The sequence below is a fragment of the Thamnophis sirtalis genome, unplaced genomic scaffold (assembly GCF_051295495.1).
Source record: "Thamnophis sirtalis isolate CommonGarterSnake01/CBP01778 unplaced genomic scaffold, rThaSir2_p1.2 scaffold_6, whole genome shotgun sequence".
Taxonomy (NCBI): domain Eukaryota; kingdom Metazoa; phylum Chordata; class Lepidosauria; order Squamata; family Natricidae; genus Thamnophis; species Thamnophis sirtalis.
In genome coordinates, this window is record NW_028261386.1 from 78,297,601 (window position 1) to 78,324,495 (window position 26,895).

The 26,895-nt window shown below is 38.5% G+C and overlaps 1 protein-coding gene across 10 annotated transcripts in view; it reads right to left on the minus strand.

The window, feature by feature from the left end:
- Window positions 1-7,815: 7,815 nt before the first annotated feature.
- The window catches only part of ARID1B (AT-rich interaction domain 1B), a 452,871-nt gene continuing 433,791 nt past the window's right edge, over window positions 7,816-26,895 (minus strand). For 6 of the 10 annotated variants that reach the window (XM_087718250.1, XM_087718248.1, XM_087718246.1 and 3 more), the window contains 7 exons: window positions 24,761-24,899; window positions 23,154-23,326; window positions 21,125-21,275; window positions 15,851-15,947; window positions 13,365-14,157; window positions 11,882-12,012; window positions 7,816-10,938 (listed from right to left, as the gene is read on the minus strand). In XM_087718250.1, coding sequence (XP_087574376.1) covers window positions 9,208-10,938; window positions 11,882-12,012; window positions 13,365-14,157; window positions 15,851-15,947; window positions 21,125-21,275; window positions 23,154-23,326; window positions 24,761-24,899 — 3,215 coding nt within the window. In that variant the 3' untranslated portion in view covers window positions 7,816-9,207. Of the gene's footprint in view, window positions 10,939-11,881; window positions 12,013-13,364; window positions 14,158-15,850; window positions 15,948-17,926; window positions 18,044-21,124; window positions 21,276-23,153; window positions 23,327-24,760; window positions 24,900-26,895 lie in introns of all 10 variants that reach the window. The other 4 variants (XM_087718243.1, XM_087718244.1, XM_087718245.1 and 1 more) reach the window with 1 other exon arrangement.

Consider the following 26,895-nt stretch of genomic DNA (forward strand, 5'->3'; position numbering starts at 1 on the left):
ACCCTTAGGCCCCTCAAATGTGGTGTGCCACAGGGTTCGGTCTTGTCCCCCCTCCTATTTAACATCTACATGAAGCCGCTGGGTGAGATCATGCAACAGCATGGGGTAAAGTACTATCAATACGCAGACGATACTCAACTGTATCTTTCTGCAAAGTACCATCAATACGCAGACGATACTCAACTGTATCTTTCTGCCACGTGCCAGCTCAGTGTAGCGGCGGACGTGATGTGCCGATGCCTGGAGGCTGTTAGGATCTGGATGGGGGTGAACAAACTTGTGCACAATCCCGATAAGACTGAGTGGCTTTGGATGCTGCCCCCGAAGGACAGCTTAGACAGTCCATCCTTAACCCTGGGGGGTGAAAATTTATGCCCCTCAGAGAGGGTCCGCAATTTGGGGGTCCTCCTTGATTCGCAGCTGACACTGGAGCATCATCTGTCGGCTGTGACCAGGGGGGGGGGCTTTGCCCAGGTTCGTCTGGTGCACCAATTGCAGCCCTATTTGGATTGGGAGGCACTTCAAACGGTTACTCATGCCCTTGTCACCTCAAGCCTGGATTATTGCAATGCGCTCTACATGGGGCTACCCTTGAAAAGCGTTCGGAGACTGCAGTTAGTCCAGAATGCGGCCGCGTGAGTGATATTGGGCGCACCAAGGTGCACCCTCATTACACCTGTCCTCCGTGAGCTGCACGGGCTACCAATTGGTCTCCGGACGCAATTCAAGGTGTTGGTTATCACCGTTAAAGTCCTACATGACTTAGGGCCAGAGTACCTTCGAGACTGCCTGCTGCCACATACCTCCCAGCGGCCAGTAAGATCCCACAGATTGGGCCTCCTTCAGATGACAGTGTCGGCTGGTGGGCCCCCAGAGGAGAGCCTTCTCTGTGGCTGCTCCGACTCTTTGGAATCAGCTACCCCCAGAGATCCGGACCATACCCACTCTCATGGCCTTCAGGAAAGCTGTAAAAACTTGGCTGTTCCGGCAGGCCTGGGGCTGTTGACCTCACTGTTGAGGTCCAGCCCCGATTAGAATGAATGCATGAGGTGTTGCTATTTTAAACCGTTTTCTTTTGTTATGTGTTCGTTATGTGTCTTTTTTTCCCCTCTTTATTTTTGTAAGCCGCCCGGAGTCCTTCGGGATTGGGCGGCATATAAATGTGGTTAATTAAATTAAATTAAATTTTGGAAAAATAACACCTTTGGCTCTTTTCCCATAAGTGTTCAACCTTGATCTGCAAGTTTTGATATTTTATAATTTTACTCTAATTGTTTTTCCACAGCATCACCCGGACTAGCAACATCAATGAACTAGACTTTCTTCTTTTCAGTAACTGTTGAATCAGGCATGATATGAACAAATGTCTCTTTGGATCTTAATGTCCTATAAGATCTTAACCCACTCATTTCTCAAAGCATTCTGAACTTGATGATCCCAGTAGTTTTCAAATCCAAGCCTCTGGCAAAGTTTCCAATGAATAATTCTGGCAACTTGGTCATGATGCTCCTTGTAGTCATTTTGTGAATTTTATTATAGCCACTAATCAACTGGTCAATTATTTCAACTTCTTTACTGCAAAGATGACATTTGCTGTTGTTTGCTACATGTTGAATTTTCACCTTCATGCAATTAGTTGGCAAAGCTTGTTCTTCTTAGCTAAAATAAAACCTTCAGTTTCTTTTTGTAATACTCTTGACTTTAACCAACATCATGTGGAGTTTTAATCAAATTTTCCTTTCATATCCATGTCTTGTTCTTTCAAATGATCCAGTTTTTGATTCTTTCTTTTCTCTATTTCAACCTTTACCCTTGTTATTTTCAAGAGCTTTAGTTGATTGACTGGCTTCAGTTCTTGGCTTTTCTTAAAGTAGTCATTCAGGTCATGCCTTTCTTCCTCCATCATTAGCTTCATTTGTAGAAATCTTCTACTCTTGTTGGCTCATCAATATCATTTTCTGGATGCAAAGCATGATGCATTATCATTAGCTTTCTTATCTTTTGATTCTTGTTATCAAGTTCCATCTGGCTCCTGTCAATTATTCCTGCTGTGTATTTATATCAGGGACTGGCCAAGTATTAATTGCTTCAATGATGCTTCACTTTTGATTTCAAAATTTCCCAAACTCCCAAATATTTGTAGCCTGATGATACTGCCTTTATCAAATCTTCATCATTAAGCTCTATTCCATCATCTTCAATCATGTTCCCTACCTTTATGTCTATGGTGCCCACGAAATATCTTTACTTAATTCTTCTGTGCTTGTTAATAAGGAATTTAGTTCAGCTTTTGTTTTTCCAAATAATTTTAAATAATCCATATAGAGTAAATGTGATATTTTATTCCTTTTCTGCCAATTCATATTCAATTTGTCTTGCTTAAAATTGTTGTCAGTGTGGCCATTGATGCTATAAAGAGATTGTTGACAAGAATCTGGATGTATATAATGAATTGATTTCACTGTTAAACTGCCCTGTTAGGTCATTTCCTCCTAATATTCAGTCAGATTCCACTTTATTGTAACTTAAATTTGTTATTTTTGTCCTATCATCTGAAACTGTAAAGACGCTGTATAAAATTGCTACCAATATGCCTGTCAAAGCAACAAAAACAAATCTGAGTTAAAGGAACAAAAATAAACTTCTCCAGCCGAAGTAGACTCAAGCTATTGTTTGTTATGATCATATTACTCCAGAGGCTTTACCTTTCCTCTTTTCTTTTGCAAAGGTAATGACAAGGATACATAGAGAAATAGATCTCTTTGCTCTTAATACAAGAAATCCACTGTAGGTGCAATAAGTCGGTTTCTCAGTGAATGAGAAGTCCTTTGGCCTCCTTAATTTTTGCGGGTCTAGGTCTAGGATGCCTGAGTTTGCAAATATTTCTTTTCTATGAATAAGTAGGAAATCAGACACATCTCAAATAACATAGCAATATTATTCTACAATAACATGAGCCAAATGCTCACTTATGCAAGGATTTTTTTTAAAAAAAAATATCCAACAGATGACCGTCCAGCCTCTGGTTACAGACCTCATCATTTCATTTAGCAGCCTACTGCAATGGCTAACAGCAGAGGGAATGGGATAATTTGGCACAACCAACTTGCTATGGCCAACTCGCTGCAGGACAACTTGCCATAGCCAACTCGTCATAGGAAAACTTGCCGTGGGACAATTTACCAATTTTATTTAATTATTTAAAATAAATATTATTTTAATTTTTGCCATCACATTTGATTCGCCCTCCTTTTGCATCCTTTCTTTAATGATTCTATTCCACCAATTCTTTGATATTAGTGTAACTCTTGTCCTGCAGCAAGTTGTCCTGTGGAGAGATGGCCATGGCAATTTGTACTGCAGTGAGTTGGCCATTCCAAGTCGGCTGTGGTGAGTTAGCCATGGCGAATTGTCATAAACCCAACAGCAGGTGGGTTCCTTTTGATATCTGAATCTTTTTTGTTGTATTTCTATCCCATTGGTTCTGATCCTGCCTTCATTCTTTCTTCTATCTGTCAGCCATTAGCTCCCTTTAAACATTATTATATTGTCCTTCAGTTGTCTCTTCTGTCGACTAAATGTATCCAGAGCCTTTAAGCTTTCTTTTTTAATTATGAGGTCCACTTGGAAGTGGAACAATTATTTAATTAATAAACGTATATGCCACCCATCTCACTATGTAGAGTGATTACTGAATGGCTAAATAACTAACAGTGAGGAGCAATTCTTACTAGTCAATTCTGCAGGCCTTGCTGTTAGTCCAGGCCAGTAATGTAGGTGATATGTTATTTCTGGTGACACACCAAGCCTCTGGTAGTTGTGCAAGAGGGCCTGCTTTCGTGTGGCCTCTGGAGCCTCCAAAAAGAGCACAAGACCAGGACATTCTTTCCTGCTCTTTTCAGAGGCTGCAAGAGCATTCTCTGATGTTTCCAGGCCTGGAGCTGCCTCAGACAGGCATTTCAAAAATATATTTATAATGATGCAAGTATTTATTAATTAAATATTAAATTTATTATTTTTTTACTCTGAATTGTTTTTCTTTTGTCTGCGTAAGTGTGTGCATGAGAGAGAGAGAAGCCATCAGAGTCTGCTTAGGCATTTTCTGCAGTTTTGATATGCTGAGCTCAAAAGGTTCACCTTCACTGTTCTAGGCCAGGGATCTTCAACCTTGGTGACTTTATGACTTGTGGACTTCCAACTCTTAGAATTCCTCAGCCAGCACAGCACAAGTCATAAAGTCACCAAGGTTGGAGATCCCTGGCCTAGGCCATTTAAGAGCGCTGCGTAGGCCAATACATGCTCAGCCACAACATGAGAGCCTGTAGCATTTTTCTCTAGCACAAGATGGATACCAGAACTATGCCATATTTCTTGTCTAGGGAGACTATACCTGCAAAGAAAGAAGACCTATCTTTGACCATGTTCCACAGATTCTTTGAAGTTGGAAACATGGAAAAATGCATTAAAAACACTACTTATGACTTGAATCTCATGATTATCAAGATTGGAAGTATAATACACTTCAGCTAGAAGGACCCCATCAAAAGATCTGCCTGCACTCTGATCTGCCTATGCTGATCTTGGGAGCAGGACCTATCATGTTCATTTGCATGAGGAGAATTGAAATTGAACATGCAAAAGAGAAAGTGTTGAACAAATTTTCTTTCATTAAAATGGTGCGATAGTTATTATATTATGAGCAATGAACTCCTGTGACTAGAACATTCTGGATGCTTACAGTATTGCTAATTTCTATGAACTTCCTAGCACTGCTTGAGAACCCAATACCCGAAGGTATCTTCTGCATCATTCTACTCGAAGGTTGCTCTCATTTATTTTTGCATGTTGAAGTGTGATAAGCATAGGTAATTCCTTGATTTGCAACCATTCATTTAGCAACTATTCAAAGTCACAAGAGCGCTGAAAAAAGTGACTTATGACTTGTCCTCAGCTTTAACAACTGGTACAACTTTCCCATGGTCACGTGATTGAATTTTGGGCATTTGGCAATTATATATATAGCAATATAGCAGTAGACTTATATACCGCTTCATAGGGCTTTCAGCCCTCTCTAAGCGGTTTACAGAGAGTCAGCATATTGCCCCCAACAATCTGGGTCCTCATTTTACCCACCTCGGAAGGATGGAAGGCTGAGTCAACCCTGAGCCGGTGAGATTTGAACCGCTGAACTGCTGATCTAGCAGTAGCCTGCAGTGCTGCATTTAACCACTGCGCCACCTTGGCTCGATTGTTAGGTATTTGTTACAGATGCTGCATTCCAGGTGGCTTTTGTCAAGCAAAATCAATGGGGGAAGCTGGATTTGTTAACTACAGTTAACAAACAACACTACTTGTAAAGTGTGATTCACTTAACAAATGTAGTGCCTCACTTAACAACCATGGCAAAAACATCATAAAATCAGGCATGACTGCTTAACAACTAACCTTGCTTAGCCACAGAAATTCTGTTAAGTCGAGGACTAACTGTAGGTGCATGCTAGTCTTGCTAGATAATTTCTTTTGGAAACAGGTCTGTCAAGAATTGTTTCTCTTATTTGTTTCAGCACTGGGGAAAGAATCTCTTAATTCTCTTAGCCCTTCTTGAAAAATAGCCATTCTTTACCGGTTTGATCTCTTTTATTTCTAACTTTTAGATCTCTGACTCTTTTAGTCACTGTTTTGATTATTATTACATTTAATAATGTTTTTATTGCACAGCTATTTATAATTTTATAAGTTAACAGAAATAAATCTAAGATGATACGTATAACTCGGGAAACTGATCGAATTTTATGGAGCGAGTTTCAACTTGTCGCTCCTGAGGAAGTGGACAAGGCCATGGGAGCGGTGAGTGCCTCCACCTGTATACTGGACCCGTGCCCCTCCTGGCTGGTTTCGACCAGCAGGGAGGTGACATGTGGCTGGTTCCAGAGGATTGTTAACACCTCTCTTCGGGAAGGGATCCTTCCTGCACCCCCTAAAGGATGCGGTGGCGAGACCCCTCCTGAAGAAACCTTCCCTAGACCCAGCCATTTTGAACAACTAGCGTCCAGTCTCCAACCTCCCTTTTGTAGGGAAGGTTGTTGAGAAGGTGGTAGCCTTTCAACTCCGATGGACCTTGGATGAAACTGATTATCTGGATCCCTTTCAGTCGGGTTTCAGGCCTGGTTACGGCACGGAAACTGCTTTGGTCACGCTGATTGATGATCTCTGGTGAGCCAGGGATAGAGGTCATTCCTCTATCCTAGTGCTCCTTTACCTCTCAGCGGCCTTCGATACCATCGACCATGGTATCCTTCTGCGACGGTTGCGAGAGGTGGGAGTGGGAGGCACCGTTCTATGGTGGTTCTCCTACCTCTCGGACAGGTCGCAGTCAGTGTTGGTTGGAGGGCAGAGATCGACCCCTAGGCCCCTCAATTATGGGGTGCCGCAGGGTTCGGTCCTGTCCCCCCTCCTATTTAACATCTACATGAAGCCGTTGGGTGAGATCATATGCCGGCATGGGATTAAATACCATCAATACGCGGACGATACTCAACTGTATCTGTCCGCCCCATGCCAACTCAGCGAAGCAGTAGAAGTGATGTGCCAGTGCCTGGAGGCTGTCAGGGTCTGGATGGGAGCAAACAAGCTTGCACTCAATCCCGACAAGACTGAGTGGTTATTGATGCTCCCTCCCAAGGATGGTCCAGTTATCCCATCTCAGCCTGGGGGGTGAAATTATACGCCCCTCAGAGAGGGTTCGCAATTTGGGAGTCCTCCTGGATCCGCAGCTGACGTTAGAACATCATTTGTCGGCTGTGACCAGGGGGGCCTTTGTCCAGGTTCGCCTGGTGCACCAGTTGCGACCCGCTTTGGACCGGGAGGCCCTTCGGATGGTCACTCATGCCCTTGTCACCTCAAGACTGGATTACTGTAACACGCTCTACATGGGGCTGCCCCTGAAGAGTGCTCGAAGACTGCAGTTGGTCCAGAATGCAGCCGCGCGAGCGATAACGGGTGTACCTAGATACACCCATGTTACACCTAACCTCCGCGAGCTGCACTGGCTCCCCATTGGTCTCCGGACACGCTTCAAGGTGCTAGTCGTCACTTTTAAAGCCCTACATGGTTTAGGACATGGCTACCTGAGAGACCGCCTCCTGCCATTTACCTCCCAAAGACTGACAAGATCAGATTGGGCCTCCTCCAGGTGCCATCGGCCGGTCAATGTTGGCTGGCGACCCCCCCCCGGGGAGGGCCTTCTCTGTTGCTGCCCCGGCCCTATGGAATGATCTCCCCGTAGAGATCCGGACCCTCACTACTCTTCCGGCCTTCCGTAAAGCTACTAAGACCTGGCTGTTTCGGCAGGCCTGGGGCTGTTGATTAGCATCCAGGCCCATTTTAAGTAGTATGTATGTTGTGTAATTTTAAACTATTGTATTTCTATTTTAATTTTTCTATATTCCCTTGTTTTGTCTGTAAGCCGCCCAGAGTCCCTAGGGAGTGGGCGGCATACAAATGCCAATAAACTTCCAAACTATATAAGCTAACTCAATCAAATTATGATTGCCATTTTTACAGAGTTTTATTCAAGCATATATACCTTGAGTGCAGCAACTTTCGTAGACACAGTGAAAATTAGCAATATCATCTTCTTCTGTGATCTTCTTTATTATAAATAAGGATAGAAAAAATTAAGGTTTTTGTTTGTTACATTACCTGAACACTAGATGAACTCAGAGAGAGCAGAGCAGAAAAACATAACCTTCGCCATCATAGTCTGAAACAGTTGGGATTTCATGAAGAAATGAGAACATTATTCAAGAACACCCGTCACAGTGCTTAACAAGATTTAATGTACATTTATTCTTAACATGTGGAACATATAAATTTTATACTGAATAAATGATATTCATTAAGCCAGAGGAAAAGGAGGAATTTACATCAAGTTTTTTTGTATTTTTAAACTACATTATTTTGAAATACAAATGTGTATTCTTTGCACTGAAAAATCTTTGAAGTTGTGTTTTCTTTTTTCCCCCATATATGTATTTTTTTCTGTAGACTGGTAACCATTTTCTTAAATCAATCCGTACGTAACCATTTCCACATCTTGATTTATAAAGTAAGTTGTGAGCAATTGCTCTCCCGAAATAGAGCATGACTTTATACATACAGAAACTTGTACATTACCCTCGTGGTGTTTTTTTCTTAGTTTTTGGAGTTATGGCCCAAAGAAAATAATAATATAATAATAATATAATAACAATAATAATAATAAAATTAAGTCTACCATCACTTTGTAGTTACCACATCATGAAAAAAATAAATCCTTGTACTTGTTTTATTTTTTTTAAAAAAAGATGAGGGTATGTTTAATGTACAACTTCTATATACAACACTGCCTTTAGGCAATAAAAAATATTTTAAAAAATGATTTAAAGGAATTGTGATGAATTGTCATTGTGGGAAGGTCAAACAATAGATATTGATGTTGACAGTTCTGGTGAGGAAGCAATTTGTGTTGATCGTCTTCAGAGTTATGTTTTTACTTTCTTAAAGAATTGGTTTTGCTCCTAGCATAGTGTAACTGTTCTCCTACAGAGAACCCAAGAAAATGTTGTGGGCAGACGAGGAACTGACTGTCTTTCCTTGACCATCCACCACACCTACATCACTATCATTCTTCTATTGCACACAGCGCTTTGGGCAATGACAGTAAGGATGGTTGGAATTTCTTTTGTTCTTAAAAAATAAAAAGCACATTAACTCAGCATTTTTTCCCTCCACTTTTGCATTTGACAGTGGCACGCCCCTTTCTCCCAACATCAAATCATATTTTGCTATATCCTGACACCCCCAATTCAAAGTTGCTTCCCCTCCCCGAAAAATATGATTCAAATATGGGAAAAACAAACATGGACAAGGATAGCTATGAAAAAGAAATGCGATCTTTGAATGTACTAGAGAGAGACTTTGGTTAAAAAAATAAAATAAAAAGATGTACTTATACACATAGACAGCAAATATTAATTCCATAACTGTTCAAATTAATGTTTTAAAATTCCCAATTGGTAAATAGCGAATGGGGCAGAGGAGCAAAGATTCTTCTTTTTCTTCTTCTTTTTTTCCCATTCTTCCTACACTGGATAAACAGGTACAGAAACCAGCCAGTTATATGTGACCCTTTAATCTCCACTCACACATGCTTGTGTCTCACTTGTGTCATAACTGCCCTATCTGAAAGAGTACATCACAGATGACAGATGCAACCATAGAGTTCAGGACAGCTGATATTGAGATATCCAACAAGCGGCCCTCATGTAAAAGGAATTCAGAGCGGTTTTCCTCTACCCGGGCCATGGCCAACAAGGCCTTGGCTGCCCTGCACATCATGTCCACGCTAGGTGGCTCCAAAGGCGGAGGCTGCATGTGCATAAGGTTATGCTGGCTCTGCTGGTACTGGGCCATGGTGACCCCATCCTCAAGGAAGCTTATCAAGTTTCCAATGCTTCCCTTCTGCACAGCTATTGCCCTTGCCACTAACGTGTCCCCTCGGGCGAGGTTTGATAAGAGCGCCATTGACATTTCTCGGCAGACAGGATTTTTGCGTTCCCCAACGTACCTAACTAAAGTAGCATACAGTTTCTCCTGACGACTGAATGGGGGCGTGGCCAATATAAGGTCCACATTATTGTCTTGGATACTGAGTTTACACAGGGTTTCCAGTACAAGTCTCTGAGGCGAAAGGATTGAGTTGGGCCCCACAGTTGGAAAAGGATCTTGTGCCTCTGCCGAGGGGCACACCATCCAGTGCAGTAAGCCATCCAAAATTGGCAAACAGATGCTTTCTGTATAAGCAGATAAGTCTAGCTGCCCAGAAATGTTGGCTAGTGTGACCAATGTATTATCCCTCAAGACTTCAAGGCAGTCCCACCACCACTCATCCTTGCTGCAGGCCACCCCTTTGTCCACTTCTTCCTCTTTTTCATATGTCTGTGGTGTACGCTTTCTTTCTGGGTGCTCATGATGAAGAAGAATCAACTTTCCCAAGATTAGCACCAAGCCTGCATGTTTAGACATTTCCACATCATTGCCAGGCACAAAAGATAAGCTACGGACAATATTTGACACACAGATGCAACGCTTGGCCAAAGAATCTTGCCAATGGGTAATGGTACATAGAGGAGTCTCATCTCGACTCCGTGGCTCATCTTCCAGCAGTTTGATATTTCGATGACTTTTCACTTGATGGATCCCAAATGGAAATTTATTACTATCTGTCTGAGAATTAGAGTCGGGGTCTTCAGACAATGCTCCTGGACGAGCTGACAAGACATCATCAATAGTGGCTGATATGCTTTTGTCTTGCTGTTCCTCAGATTCTCCTTTCCCCTCTATATTCTTCTTTTTACCTGAGGAGACTGATAGAGATGGCCGCCTGCAAGGAGGAATCTCCATCTTACTCTCAAAGTGGGTCTGAATATGTTCAGTTGTATCACCCCCACCAAGTTGCCAATGAAGAAGCCCACTGTTGAATTCCTGAACGTGCCCCAACCTATCAGATCGGTCAACAACAAATAAGTTGTTTTTCTTTACAATTTTTATTGGCAACTTGTCAAACTTACTGGCTTGTTTTGGCCTCTCACTTGGATCAAGAATGGCACCAGGTGGAGCAACAAGAGTGCTCTTTCCTTCCTCTGTGCTCTCAGCTTCATCTTCTTCCTCTTCCTCCTCCTCATCTTCCAGGTCATCAAAGTAATCAATACATTCACCATTGTTTTCTTCCTCTTTCCTGACATCCTCTGTTGCAGACTGCCCATCCTCATTCGGAGATGAATTATGATCTTGCAGTTTTGGTCCTGGATGTCCCACTTCATATTCCATAAGGATCCCAAAAATATCAATCAGGCATTTTCTAAAATATTCCACCAACAGCTCAAGAAAACCAGATAACTGCGGAAACAAAGAGGAAAAAGAAAACAGAAAAAATGGTAAAAAGAACATTTTAGTTTATTATAGAATTGTGAAAATAAGAAATGATTTGTTTTAGGAAAAAAAAGATCTTTAGATTCCCTTTTACACGATTCAGAATTGGTTAGTCCTTTCTTCCTATTTAATCTGTAGATTAGAGTTATAGAGTTCAGAGCACACCATTATAAAAAAGTTAACAATTATGAATTCCTTAAAAGTTTACTTTTGAGTACTATTTCGTTCATGTGATTGTAAAAGTGAACTGAGTCTTCTTTTCAAAGAAAATTTCTTTCCTTTTCAAAGCATGTGAACCATTTACATATAATCCTGAGTTACAAGTATGAGTATAATGAGCCTTGATAGTGTAGTGGTTAGAATGCAATATTGCAGGCTAACTCTGCTCATTGCCAGGAGTTTGATTCCTTCAATCCTGACTGACTCAAGGTGGACTCAGCCTTTCATCCTTCTTAGGTTGGTAAAATGAGGACCCACATTGTTGACTGTAAACCATTTAGAGAGTGCTGTAAAACACTGTGAAAGTATATAAATCTAAGTGCTATTGCTATAATTGTATAATTATACAATTATTTGTATAATTCTTTGTCTTACCCTATTTTACTTTAGCAGTCAAAACAAGAAGACTCATAACTTTTACATTCACAGATTTGTGTAATACATGAGCAAAAACTAGTTCCATGGCATGACAATGTGCACCTTTACCTCCCCATTACATTACAGGAAAATATGCCAGTTGTTGATCCACCATCTATGAGCTGTATATCCTCTTTGGTCTTTGTAGGATTTGCCCTACTCCTAAGGGGAACTGGATGGCTCAGGCATTGGAAAACATAGCAGCAAAGAATGTGGGATTCCCCTCCATTTACAGAATGAATGGTGTCATCAAGATGAAAAATAACCAACCTACCTGTGAGAGATTGAAAGTAGCAACCGTACTATCATCATACAGAAGAATGTTAATAGTATCTAATGCCCAAGTACTTTCTGCAAGAAGGCCTGATTTAAGAGACATCATCACTCGCCAGGCTTCCGGACTCACTGAAAACAAACAAAGCAAGGAAGCATTTATTAAGAAGAAATCTGCAGCATTGGAAGCCGGAAAACAGAGACAATTTGTTTTTTTTAAAGATCAGAGTATTGTACTTGCACAAGTTCCAAAGTATTTCCAAATAATTTTTGATGCCCTATTATATAATCGTATGAAAAGAGCTAGACTGTTGTGAAACTGAAGGGATGATCTTCTCTAAAGCCTAGGAAATTGACAGAGACATTAAGGTTTTATCTCAGTTAATTTGGAAATACATAAGTACATGTGTCACACATGCTTTGTGGTACAGAGTGAAAACTCTGTATATTCTGATGAAATGCTCCACTTTCATTTTGTAAAATGCAGTTAATCTCCACATCTTTAGAGTAGGTGGGTGCAGAGAAAAAAGCAGCTTTATAATACCAGTAGAAGAGGTTGACATGGGAAATATCAAACTGCTCTATGTTTATTGGTTTCTTCCTCTTCAGAAAAATAAAAATTATGTTTGCTTCAGCACTCTTACAATTCTCACTTAAAGCATACAATACATTTATAAAGAACCAAACTAATTTTTGTTTTAAAAAACTGCTAGGTATTTCTCCCTAGGAAACAAATTCTCCTGGAGTTTCCTTTTAGGGAAGGAAAGCTACCAAGAAGAAGGATAGTTTTTGCAGCTTGAGTGATATCCAAACATATCAATGTATCTCTGTAAGATGCAACAAGATACTATTCATCAGCAACTTAAGAAAATGGGGCATACACATCAGTGCAATAAGACTATCTTTGCTTTCTTTCAGGAAAGAAGATGACTGATCAGCATGTCCAGAATTTGTCAATATCATATCTCATAGATCAATTTTCCAAGCAACAGTACCGTTATACTACTCCAAGTCAAGCTTCCTCAGCTTTACATATATTTTAACTGTTTCCTTTTGTCAACAGTTACTACTCCATTAACAACTTTACTCCTTGAAAAGAAAGCTTTCAAGTTAAAATTTCAAGTTTTGTTTATTTAAGTTACTGTATAAGATACATTATATGGGAATTCAGACTTTTGTTCTGAGATCATAAGCAACCATTAATTATACACAATATAAAATACTATGAAAATACATAATAAGAACAATATCATCTTAAAATAATACAATATTGTACCTCTTACCACCATTATACTTCTCTAAATATTCAGTATTCATTTGTATTTTGATGATACATAAATCATTATTCCTACCACGAAAAAAATTTGAGCTCAGCTTCAATTGAATAAAACTAATTTCTTAAGCAAATTAATAGAAATAAATGCAAGCTCTACAAAATTATTATAAAAAGTTTCTTCCTCTGTAAGGACAATAGGAGGACTTACCGATATCTTTTGATGTAATCTTTCGCCTTGGTTTTAAAACTGGTTGGGATGCTTCTACCGAACCTGGAGGAAAAGTGACTTCCCGCCTAATAGATGGTAGTGGTTGTGTTGGAGGACCTGTGACCTGCGAGCCTGGAAGAGTGGGCATAACTTTTGGCATCTTCATAGAGGATAGGAATGGAGATTTACTGGGAGACATACGATTTTCATGAGAGCGTGGGAAAGATGCAGGGCTAGGAGCTCGAGATATGTGGTTTGGCATTGATGGTGGCGTCTGATAGGATGACTGAGGAGGTCGAGTAATAGGCTGCATGGAAGCAGAGGATGACATGTAAGAAGGCTGTCGCTGGTTGACATGAGAAGGCCACTGGCTTTCATGGTTTATTCTCTGGTCAGGTACCATCATATCATCAGTACGATTCATCCCTGGATAAGGTGGGGCCTGTGCAGGGCCTCCGGGGCCTTGCCTGTTCTGATATGGGTAAGACATATCATTTCTTGTGGGCCACATGTTTTGTTGGGGGCTTTCACTGGAAGCTGATGACTGCATTGGGCCACCAATCATCTGTGGAGGTATTCCATGTTGTTGCATTTGTCCAGGAGCCTGCATCCTCTCTCTGTTATAAGGATATGGATACTGTCCCTGGATGGGTCTCCTGTCTGGTCCAGAGTAAGCACTGCTGTACTGGTTAAACATCTCCTGCTGTTGGTTGCTATATTGCATGTTAAACATATCTCCATCATGTCGTTTTGCTGGAGGCCCATACATGCCATCCATATGACGTTTGTAGTTCTGAAAAAATAGACACCAAATATTTAAAATAATATAAAATGTTATTTTTGTATGTTCTTATGCATTTGAGTGATAGAATAATTACAATATACTTACAATATTTTAAATACAAATAATCATCTTTATTTTCATTAGTATTTGAAAGATGTAAAATGACCTTTTAATTATTTGAATAAATATGCATAAGATGGTTGAAATTTTGTCCATATGTAGTGTGTAACATTTAAGTGAATAATGATTTTAATGTCAGACTATATGATTATGACTATAGGCATAAAATGAGGTACCAATTTCATTTTAGGAATTGTTTTGAGGTAAATACTACATTATAATTAAATGTCTTAATATTTTGTTTCCAACTATTAAGTTATGGGAGTGGGATCAGGAAGATGATAAAATGTATTTATTAGTTAAGATGTTTTTAGACTTTAGATGTTTATTTTTTTTAAAAAAAAACCCTAAAATAAACCTAGAATCTTCGTTTGGATGCTCCTAGATCTTAATTAGTATCTTTTAAGGATAAAAAGTATTAAGGATAATTCTATGTGGCACTGAATATGATATTTGATTGAGGTTTTTTATATGTATTAGTGGAGTGATTTAAATGTTTTGAAAGTGGCAGGCATATAGATGGGAATATCTGAGCATGTTCTTTCTCTCACGCACACACATTTTCCTTGTGATGATTCTTATGTGGCTAAATATTGCCAATAACATCATTTATTTATTTTGAAACATACACAACAATACAAACCCCCAATTAATATACAAGAAAATGCCAAAACAAACTATAAAAAACTAAAAACAGAGGAACATATAACATGCAATAACAAGTAAAAATGAACAATCTAGGCATATCATTTGTACAGTATACCAAACATTAAACAGTATGATTGCTAGCTAAATGAAGCCCAGAAGAAGAAAAATCCTCATTACAAAATTTTCTTGTAGGTTCCACTTATTTTTAATTGCCAATAATTTACTTTGAAATGTTATTAGCTATGAATCAAACAATCAATAAATATAATTTTGAATGTTGGGGAAGAAAGGCTACCTCAACACTAATTGCTCGGTTCTATTATGGAGGACAAGTGATGGCAACTTCTGCAGATTCACTAACCGTGTTCCCTTCTCCCTAATTGAAACATCCATAGAGGTTTTAAATAAGAAGGCAGAATTATCTTCCTTTCTAATTTTATACAACAGTAAAATAGTCTGTTTATGAAGGCTATGGGTTCCCCATGTCTAGAGATTTTTAAGATGCTGGTCAGCCATTTCTTATGAGTGATTTAACTGTTTTTCCTGCACAAGGCAGAGAATTTGACTAGCTACGCCTTGTAGTTCTTTCCAATTTTACAATTCTATGATCCTACAAATCCCCGCCTCTAAATTTAATGCTACCACAATTTAGTCCATTGCATATGGAACTATTTGGGATACATCTTATTAATTATCTACGGTTTCTTACAGATTTCTCAGTCAATAAAACAGAATAATTTTAGTGCAGGTTCTGTATCATAACATTAGTCAGTTGCTGTTAAGAACCATTCCATATAAAAGGATACAAATATACACTGTTCATAAGTAACAAACATCATTGTCCACTGTTTACTTTTTTTGCCAGTGCCAGTGCCAAATGCTTAGATTTCTAGAATGAATTTTGCGAAAAGAATAACATTATAAAACTATTTACCTGCTGCTGTGGAAACATTCCAGATTGGTGTCCTCCATAGGTGGGTTGTCCAGAAGGAGGAGCTTGCATTGGATACTGCGGTCCATACGGTTCATGCCTGCAATGAAAAATATGAGCTGTATATTAGTGCTTATGATTTCCAAAATGCCCCCAAATATTGAAACTTCTTATCCCATTAAGACAGTTTCTGTCTTTCATGAAGCCTGAAAATCTCCAACAGCACCCTCTTTTTTCATATCAAACATCCTCCACCAAATGTAGTACAGTATGTTTTAAAAATGAAGTGGTTTTAATTTTCGATTTCATACACTCAATTCCACTCAAACATATTCAATACAAATATAACAGAGTAAATCAGTTATCAGTCTCTTAGAATAATTGGTAATAATATATCAATATTGGTAAAAAAAGTGATATCTCTGTTTTCAGGATTGAACGTGCCTACCATCAGATAAAAATAACATGTGGCCTGGATGCAGACATGTTTCACCTTTCTTCAGATGACTTGGCAGTTTATGATTCCCTATTCTTGAATCTCACTTGGCAATGTCTACATGAGCTTTAATACAAAAGCATCTGACTAATGTACTGTAACTGATAAGAAATGCAACTGACTGGCTGAAGCAGATTCCATACTTGATATTCAGAATGTTGGCAACAATATATGATTACCTAATATCGCCAGAGTGCTACAGTTTTAAAATCATTTATGTATAAATGAGTAATGCATGATCTAATAGCCATTCTTAGATTTTTTTTAAAAAAGATTACAAATCTGAAGTAGAAAGATAGTTAACTGGAATACAAAGAAATAATGGAATGTAAAACAACAGTAGCAATACTAAGATTACATATCTAATAAAATCAGCTAAGAATCACTATTTTAAACGATTTGAATGAGGTTATTATATCTATTGGGCTCCAAACTTAGGAGTTTTAGGTGCAGCCTCAAACTTACCTGGAATTGAAGAAAAGCACCATCTATATTTTATCCAAATAGATAAAACGTTTACATTTGTTCTTACAATGTGACATCTAAATGCAGTCATCAAATTCTCCCATACCAGGTTGAATGGTTTTAAGCAAATAAGCATTCAGCATTGGATGTAAGCACCATGAGCTCACCCAGGATATCATACTCCTGCAGTGGGCTAGCTAATATTATGGTAACAGCACAAATATCATGATCAGAAATGTCACACAGTACAACAGAAAAGTACAGAAAATGGGGCAAGGGAGAATGGGAGAGTTTTGATTGGACACAGCAGTCTGCGTGCTACTCCTGAGACGTAAGTCTAAAAGATAAGGCATTTACCATGGGAGAAAAGAGAGCGAATTTCCCAATTTCCCAAGCAATGCAGTTTCCTGGATTATTGCATTGTTGCATTAAATACACATATGGTTAATTTATAATACCTCAATTTAAAAAAATCTATATTGCCCCAGTGATCTAAAGTGGAGAAATCTGCTAAAAATGAAAGTAATTGAAATTTCAAGAACTTCAGTGATCTACTTTTTCACTAAAAATATATTTGGCTTAAATTGTGCTAGTTAAATTAGGTTAGAGATAATAGTCATGCTATCTCACTGTATAGCGATACGTGAAACAAATTTATTTTAGGGTTTGAGAGAAAGGAGCAGCACCCTGTATTTCAAACACATGTTCAATTAATTTATTTATGAAACGACATCAACAAAGAAACACCTGAGAACCTCACTGTTTTACAAATGAATGTAAAGTAAAAGGCTGAGAAAAATATTCTCTGGTGAATGGTTTTATAATGTGTAAAAATGCTGTAATCTCAAGTTCTCTACATGGTCCAAATGAATCCATCTCTGGAATCCAAACTTTTAAAAGCTTTTAAAAAAGCCGAAGCATAAAATTATCTACCAAGCACTGCAGCCATGCAACCATCATTATTCTCAAGGAATTTATGCCAGTGTCTTGCAGAAAATCCGAGAGCATGAAATGCAATACAGCAATCCAGTGTAGCAAATTGCACCTCCTATCCAGTAATCCTTAAGATTTAAGTTTATCTGTTAACACAGGTATTTTAAACAGATTAAATTATTCACCTTTGTTGCCCAGGATAACAGTTAGGAGAGTACATGCTTGGGTCACTGTTTGAAGGCACCATGTTGCTTTGACCAGGTGCTCCCATACTGCCTTCAGGACCCAGCCCATGATCCAACCTAAAAATGACAAAGGAAACTTCACACTGTAAAAAACACTTATTCTTCAAGTCTGGTGAATTAAAATAATAATAATTAAAAAAAAAACTTAGGGAATAGCCAATTTCAAATCAACATTTTCTCTAAGGCTGAAAATGTTTTATAGGCCACTGCAGACTTTTTGATGAATAAAATTTTAGAGGCTCGCTTATGCAGCTCTTTTTTGCCTGATGGATAAAGAACTATGCAGTTGCAAGTTTCATATCTATTCATGAAACTACTTAGGATTCTATGTAATTAATAACTAAAAAGTAATTGTAGAGAGTAAGGAGTATGGCCTTGATATTTATTTACTTGTTAAATTTATTTGCCACCTATCTTGCCATGGGGCCATTCTGGGTGTCTTGCAAAAATAAAACAAAATTAAAATGGTAAAAAATGTAAAAATAACAATAGTAAAGGAATAAAACAATAAAAATAAACAATGGAAGTGCAACAATATGAAACGAAAAAGATAGTGGAGGGGAAGCAGGGAGCTCGGGAGGAGATGGGCTTAGTCACATCCAGTGTTGTATTTCCCTACTTTCCAAGGCCCGTTACTAGGTTACTAATTGAAGAACACATTTGTCCAGATAGTGTTCAGAAGCAGATCAGACAAACAGCTCTATCATTTACTGAACTATAAAAAGGGGAAGAGGTACAATAAAATTTGCAAGGTTCTTTTATTATAGACCCTTAATGGCGAACCTATGGTACGGGTGCCACAGGTGGCATGCAGAGCCCTTTCTGTTGGCACACGTGCCATCATCCCGTCAGATCTCCATAGCATTTCTTTCATGAGGTTCTATTTGCCTGCAAACAATGAAACAGAAGCTCACGAAAGAAAAAGATCTTACCGCTTGCCACAGTTGGTGTTGGGATGCCCCGCTTCCCGCCGCCCAGCTGGTCTTCAGGTCTCTGCTGCGCATGCACGCATGTCTGTGCATTCACATGCATATTCACGCAAATTCACATATGCGCATCTCTCAGTTTGGGCATGCGCGGTTTGAGCATTCAGTGTTTAAAAGATTCGCCATCACTGTTATGGACAATCTCAATAAACGTAGTTTTAGCCTTCTTGTGGAATTGACTTTTTAGTTTGGTATACCTAATAGTATTGACCTCAATCTTGCAAATCTGTGTTGTTAGCACTTTACTGAATTAGGAAACTGCTTCTGAATGTTATGAACTTTACTCTATCACCTTGGCAATCCACCATGGGTGCCTCCCTCAACACCGTTGCTCGTACTCTTTAGTCATTCTTTTTCTTAAATAATGTGATCATTTCTCCCAAAATATCATAATCCTAATGATAATCCTCATAATAATCTTTAGGAGCTATATTTACATGATGAGTTAAACCATTTTGAAACTGATTCATTTTAGCAATTTTTGATATAAAAATCCACAGGCATTTCTAATATTCTGATCAGTGATGGAAACTAATTTGAATTCACTACTTATCTTTTTAGTAAAGTATAGTGACATAAAATCTCTTTGATTGCTTTATAAAGCAAAGTTTATTGCTTAATATACATTTTCAATAGTCTTTTTCTTGCTGTCAATTTCCTTAGTAGCATTTTTCAAAAGTTATCTATAAAGAAGAAGGTACTTCAACCAATGAGCCAAAATTACAATATATTGCTGTTTTTCTGGCAGATAGATAATGCTAAACCAGAAAGTTCCCACTGCCAGGCTGCAGAGAAAAAAACACATTCTGCATGAATTGTTTTTTCCCAGAACACTGAAACATGGCAAGAAGCATTTATTGGCGTAGCACTAATTTTTATGCAGGTTGACTGTTACTGTAAATGGTATAATTTTGAAGAGAATAAATAAAAAAAAGTTTCGCTACTTTGTGCATTTTATTGTACTTCTACAGCCATTGTTCGTCATCCCCTCCCTTTTTTGAGGGAGACATTTTGCTTTTCCAAAAAAAGAATCTCCCTTCTACTGAATTCCAGCCAATTAGCAACTCCTCTCTTTTCTTCTCTCCAGCTATGGTCTTATGACTAGGGTGTGCGTGTGGTGGCCTAGTGGTTAAGACGCTGGGTTTGTCAACTGGAAGGTTGGCAGTTTGAGTCCAAGTACACAGTTCAAAGGCATGCAAATGCAAGTAGTTAAATTGGTACCACTTTGGTGGGAAGGTAACAACATTCCGTGAGTGTCTTTGGGCAACATTACCAGCCAGCATTAAATGGCTGTTGTTGTGGGGGTGGAGATTATTATTTTATTATTTATATTTATTTTATATTGTGCTTTTAAGTCCTGTAAACGACCGTGAGTCACCATGTGTGAGTAGGTGGCAATATAAATAAAAACACCGGCTCCCTCAGCTAAGCAAGAGATGAGCACTGCCTCCCCTAGTGTCAGACATAACTGGGAAGGGGAAATCTTGATCTTTTTATGGTCTTATGATGCTAATACAGAACTAATCTCTCCCATTGGCTTAACTTTGAACTGGGTGTGGGAGAGCATAGGAAGGAATATATCTCTGTTACCTACCAGTTTTCCCTTTCTACATTGATGAATGTATTGCTTGCCTGCATACCAGAGGATATTGATTTCCAACCCCGTGTCAGTTATGTGTGTTGGGTCACAATGTGAATGAGGATAGGCATCCAAATGGAAGTATTGTTGACTTTATTGAGGCTGGGAATGACTATCCTGGAAATGAGAATCTTTGTTTACGTAGATTTTTGTAACGTACTCCTCTACAACAGATAGCACAAAACCATCAGAACAAGGTGCAATTTCCCAGTGGCTGGTTCATTAAGCGTACACATACACGAACATACACACTTACACACACACTGAATAATAATGCTGAAATCTGATTAAGCAAAATATATATCAAATATAGCTCAAGGCAACTCCTTGTTCAGCACACACTCACTTATTAGTTCCTACTCAAAATAGACTCAGTCTCTATTAGTGGTTCTGCTCTTGCTGATTTTCTGAAGAGCATTAAATGGCTCAGCTAAATGGTCTGTTAGAAGGACAGTGACAATGCAGAATCTTTTCACCATTTTTCTCTGTGTTTTGAAGTTGATGAAGTCTCACCTCCGGTCATAACCACTTCCATAGGGAAACTGTTGGCGTTGGCCTATGCCCATGTTGGAAATGGTTCCAGCGGGACTCTGGCTGTACATATCCTGCATGCCACTGTTGGGCATTTGTCCAGGGGCCATGAAGGGTTCACTATTTCCAGGCACTATGAAAGAAAGAAAGAAAGAAAGAAAGAAAGAAAGAATATATGGGTTACCTATGTTATTTGAAAGATATATTATTAAGAATTATTAAATACCATTTATGTTCAGAGAACTGAAGCAGAATAATTCAACAAACAGTATCAGAACTGAGGAGATACGTACTTCAGCAACAAGTGCTATTATAATGCTACTGTGTATTTTACTGTGGTTTACAAAGCTGGGACCACATCGATACTCTAAGCATACTGTATTTTATAATTTTAAATCCAAATAAAAATCTCAAGCAATTTTTGTTTTCTGCTTTTTTTTCCCTCAAGAAAGGAGTCTACTACTAACCTACAAATTTCCACTGGCTCAAATATATTAGCATTGTGATCACAGCTATTTTTGTTCTCTAAGATCAGCCTACACAAATGAAATATATTTCTCCATATCTATTTGTGTAGTGAATTTGGAAAGGAAGATGTATAAATATTACCACCAGATAATAGAGTGTTTCTAAAATATCAATCTACCGACAAGTAAGGTTTTTCTCCCTCCTGGAAGTGACATAAAACACAGATCTCTTCAGTTTTTGATGTTGGCAGAAAAAAATATGTAAGTGACCAGGATTGGTAAATCTGGGCACTAAATAAAAATGTTTTTCCTAAGTTCTTCACAGCTTTCGATTTGCTTATTTTAAATTTCTGCTTTAACACTAAAAATGCTGCTGCTCTTATTTTATTGATTTACTTGTTTTATTGCTCTATTATTTATTCCTGCTCTCAGATTTCTAACTGGAAGTCACTTTGGAAATCTCCTTGGGACTTAAAAGTAATAAATGATTTCATAGATACAGAATATTGCCTAGTATAAATCATGATTTAGTCATTATCTCTCATCTTGAAGTATACGACAAGGTTCTTGTGAATGTAAAATAGTTGTTGTAGCTGTACGTATATACAGATACCAGCCTACATACTGTACATACATAAACAGAATCTAGCTGTGAAAGGTACTCTAGAGAGGCATTTTTGTTCAGGTTTTCTGAAATAATTGAGTCCTGCTATAGTCGGGATTTTGCTTAAAGTACAGCATTGCTCCACAAATACTGCTGAAGATTCAGTATGACTTTTTTGTATTTTTATGTATCTTCACATATGACTGTTAAAGGGATTTGAATCTTATTAGTAGAAGTCATGATATAAATGATCTATTTAACTCAAATCCCTATATATTTTAGACATTGCTGAGACGTTTGTCCAGATCTAAAAATCTAGCACTTGGAACAGGTTCCCATAATGTGGAACTGTTGCAAAAGATCCTTACTTCCATGTCAAAAAAGTGTTCCCCAAGAATATTATAGGGTACAGACCCATTTTTAAACCATTACATAAATTCCTTTATACTTAGCATGCTGATTTATTCCTGTAAACTTCCTACAGCAGTTCTATCTCATCTAAGTGAAATAAGACAATGACAATTGGTGATTACCGGTACATTGAGATTTAAACTAAAATAATATATGTTGTATAATTGTATGTCTTATTAAACTGGCTTGTATATAATCTGAGTTTACCAAATCCTGTTACTTACAGAAAAGTAATAGGCCTAAATTGAGAGTATTGGTATAATTCGAACAATATAATTTTAAAACTCTTCCATATAATTTTCTGTATCATAAAAGGAACTTCTTAAACTTATTGGCAAAAGTTCTCTGCACTAATCTGTTAACTTGCAAAGTTACTTATGAAAGACAGAGAGACAGAAACACAGACAAAAACAAAGTGTCAAAAATATTTTTTATACCTTTGTAATACAAAGATGGAGAATCCCATCTAGGAACTGATAATACACAAACATAGAGTCTATGTGCATGCCCCCTCCTGCACACAAAATACCTTTTCTCATCCCACCAAAAGGATCCTTGTTTGGCTCATAGGGCATCCTTCCCATCATATCTGGCATATTCATTGATTGCTGATAGGGTGCATTTGGAGTCATAGAGTTCCGCTTTGGGTATGTGGAATCACTTATATCCGAAAAGGGATCATGTACACTGACTGAACTATTTCTAAAGAGATAGAACATAGGAAAGTATTTGAGTTATAGAGACACAGTTATAGTTGAGCAATGCCTGATCAGGTGGTGATCCATAGAGTTCAGAAAGTTAAACTGTTGTGAAAATCACCACTGTTGCCTTAACAGTATAGGATATATAAGATATTCAAAATATATAGAACAAGTGGTCAAGTACCTCATTCTCTACCTGAGTCAAGAAGTTCAGAGTGGAATATGAGAACACCTATTTGTCCAAGGCCCATAAAATAAACTTCATAACAGAGCTGGGATTTGAACAAAAGTTTCTTAAGTTCAATACAGCAGTCTAACCATCCCAACATAGTGACCCCTTTCCATCATTTATATGTATCACAGGTCAATTCTTGGTTTCAGAACTTCTTAATTTATATCAAGAATATTATGCCTTGTGAAAAGGCACTGTATGGTTAATTTATTCATTTTAATTGCACCACAATTAAATATATGAATATAAGCAGATAACCTCTCAAATTTAGTTGACAGATCACTGATCATATCCAGCCTCTGTTCATTGAATATTCCCCAAATTTTATATCCAAAGAAATACCCATTTGTATGTATGGAATAACACGCATGGACAACAATGGGCAACTTTAAAAATCAGTGAGTAGGGTTGTACATGAATGTGCCTGTGTGTTGGTAGATAAACAATTCAAATTGTGCACAAATAATTATTTCTGAGAGGGGCTGACATTTTTTTTCTCAATGCCAGATGCTGCAGGAAATAATGGAGAAGTCCTTTTAGGGAAAAATAGAAGTTTGTTCTATTTACCAATTAGTTCTCTACAATAGGATTAAGCCATGATAATGGTTTACTTGGGATTGCTCGCTAATTTTCTCCATTTTTTCTGGTTGTTTATGCATGCATCTGGACACAGTTGCACACATATCTATACATACACACAAAGAGTTCTACAGCGAAAAAGCAGAAACTTCATCCTGCAAACTCACATGAAATTACTCTTAAGGCAAAGCTTTTTTACAGTTTTAGTTCTGCCATCAATGAAGCTCTAACCAAAGACTGAAGAGTTTGGGGTCTGTGTGTGTATTGAGGAAATTGAAATTAAAAGCAACTTTTTCACACATCAGTTTGAACCTCTGCATTTTCAGATCCCATAACTTTCCTTTTTTTCATTCCTGGTCAGGGGGAAGGGTGAGATTGACAATATGGTGGCAAAGAAAGATGGGGTAACTGCCACTCACCATCAATGATGTCATGGGCAGCATCCAAGAAATGCCCGTGACACTCATTTTCCAGATACCAATAATATTTCCCACAACATGTTGCATTTTGAGTCACAGGAAAATGCAACATCCCTGAAAGAGAGAGAAGGTGTCTGGATTTGGGGCAGTGACTGCACTTGCCAAAGCACAGATCCAATATCCTGAAAGGCTCTAAGAAAAGTACCTGCTGCTCTGTGTAGGTGTCATCTGTCCATGAGGTGTGGACGCTGGTGTTGGAGGCTTGAGGTCACTTGGCACTTCTGTCATAGAATTGCTCCCTGTAGACTGAGGGGTCTGTGGACCCTGAAGAGAACCCGAGTTAGCTGAATTTTTTTAAAAAAGAAGGAAGAGGAAAAAAAATATCAGGTGTGAATTCTTGCATGGGTAGAAAGAAAACTGAGGCACAGAAGAAATATCTTTATTTATTTGAATATACCTCCCAGATGAGATGTGATTTATTTTATTAAATTCTGCTATGGCTAAGAATTAATCATTATATACTGCTTAAGCAAAATTTGTCCAGGTCTTCTTCAAGTTGATGACCAACAGGGCAGATATAATGGAATTGTACAGGTTCCCTGTATCTGAAACTCTAAACTCCTTTCAAAATATACTTGACTTGTAAGAATAATAGATTCACAGACCACAACAGAAAAGTCGGAAACACCAAGTTAATGTTCTTGGATCATTTCCATAGAATCCTGGGTGGTCTTTGAGGTTCTTGCAGACATTTTATTACCCAACTAGGTAACATCTTCAGTGCTGCAGGAATTGAGATTAGCTCTTGTTTACATATAGTGGCTTGCCCTGCCAAGTGTTAGTGGAAGTATTGTTTACTATATTAGATTGTTTGTCTGAATTGATGGTTTCAAACTCAAGACAAACTCAATTCAAGTTGGATCATTTCCCTAGAACTGCTTCCAGACTGCTTCTCAAGCAAAATAAATCAATGGGCCTTATATTTACAAGGTCTTGTAAAGGAGAAACTTTGGCAAAGTTACTGTTCTAATATCTTGATGTGAGGGGATCCCAATATATATACACTGTGGATTCATAAATACTTATGATGAAGCTGATAGAGTAATCTTCTCCCAAGCAATGAAATGTCTAAATTAGCTCTTAAAATATGGGATCCCCCCCCCCTCTGATGACTGACTTATCCTGTTCACTAATTGCTCCCTAAAATATGGTGAAAATAGTAATTTCTGCTTCAGCTAGAAAAAAAGAGCTGTGGATCATATAATGTCTGCCACAAAAGATCTATTATGTTACACACTTTGTATATAACAAGTTATTAAGCAAAGTTATTTATTTACTTTACAATATTTATAAGCTGTCCCAATCCTAAAGGTCAAAAGAAACAGTACAAATAACCATTACCAATTACAATAAATCATCCCAAACCTAAATATGATAGGCACCAATAAAACTAAACTTTCCAAATGCTAAATATATTCTGAAATAGAAGTGCTTTAGTTTGTGTATGAAATATTAGGAGGGTTGGTGTGGGGATACGTTTGGGAGGAGGATATGGGGAGAAGACCTGTCGTCTGCTGCACGCCCCAGGCCCTTCACAAAACTGGGATCTGCATCAGGTCCTCTCTAGATGACCTAGCTAGATAGCAAAGACAATTCTGGCAAGGGCAGGGACGTGCAGTCACTAGAGGCAGGGGAGGCAGGGCCTCACCAGTCTCCTGAGGGAAAAGAAGAATTTTAAATAATTTTTTAAAAATAATTAAAGCCAGGGTAGTTGCTACCAGATTCAAAGTCACAGTGGCTTGGTGTCTGCTCTCAGTGTTAACTATGGGAGGAGGCCAGAGAACTCGGGGCCTCTTTTGCCTAAGGAATTGTTCGCCTTTTAAAAGTTAAGGAGGAGTTAAAAACCGAACACTTTCATATGCAAAAGAGGCACTGATTCTCCCGCCTCCTGATCGGGGAGCAGCGAATCATGCCTTATGAGCACGCTTACATTGAGCACGCTTACGTTGGGCGGACAAGAGGAGAGTTGAGAGAGTTTCCACAGCTGGAAAAGGTGGATCAGATGGAGGGAGGGGGGGATTCAAATTTATTGTAATTTAATTTGTAATTTGTAATTTAATAAAATATTTAATTTTTTATTGTGAGGTTTGTGTGTGTGTTTTTTCTTTCTTTCTTCACAGCGGTGGGGTCGGAGGAGGCAGGGGGGCGAGGCGGCGGAGCACGGAAGCGGCAGGGACGTTTTCGCCGCTGTGTTTCAACAGGCCAGGCGTCTCGCATTTATGTCCGCCATAAACGCGAGACACCTGGCCTGTTGGACACAGTGGTGGTGGTGGGAGGAAT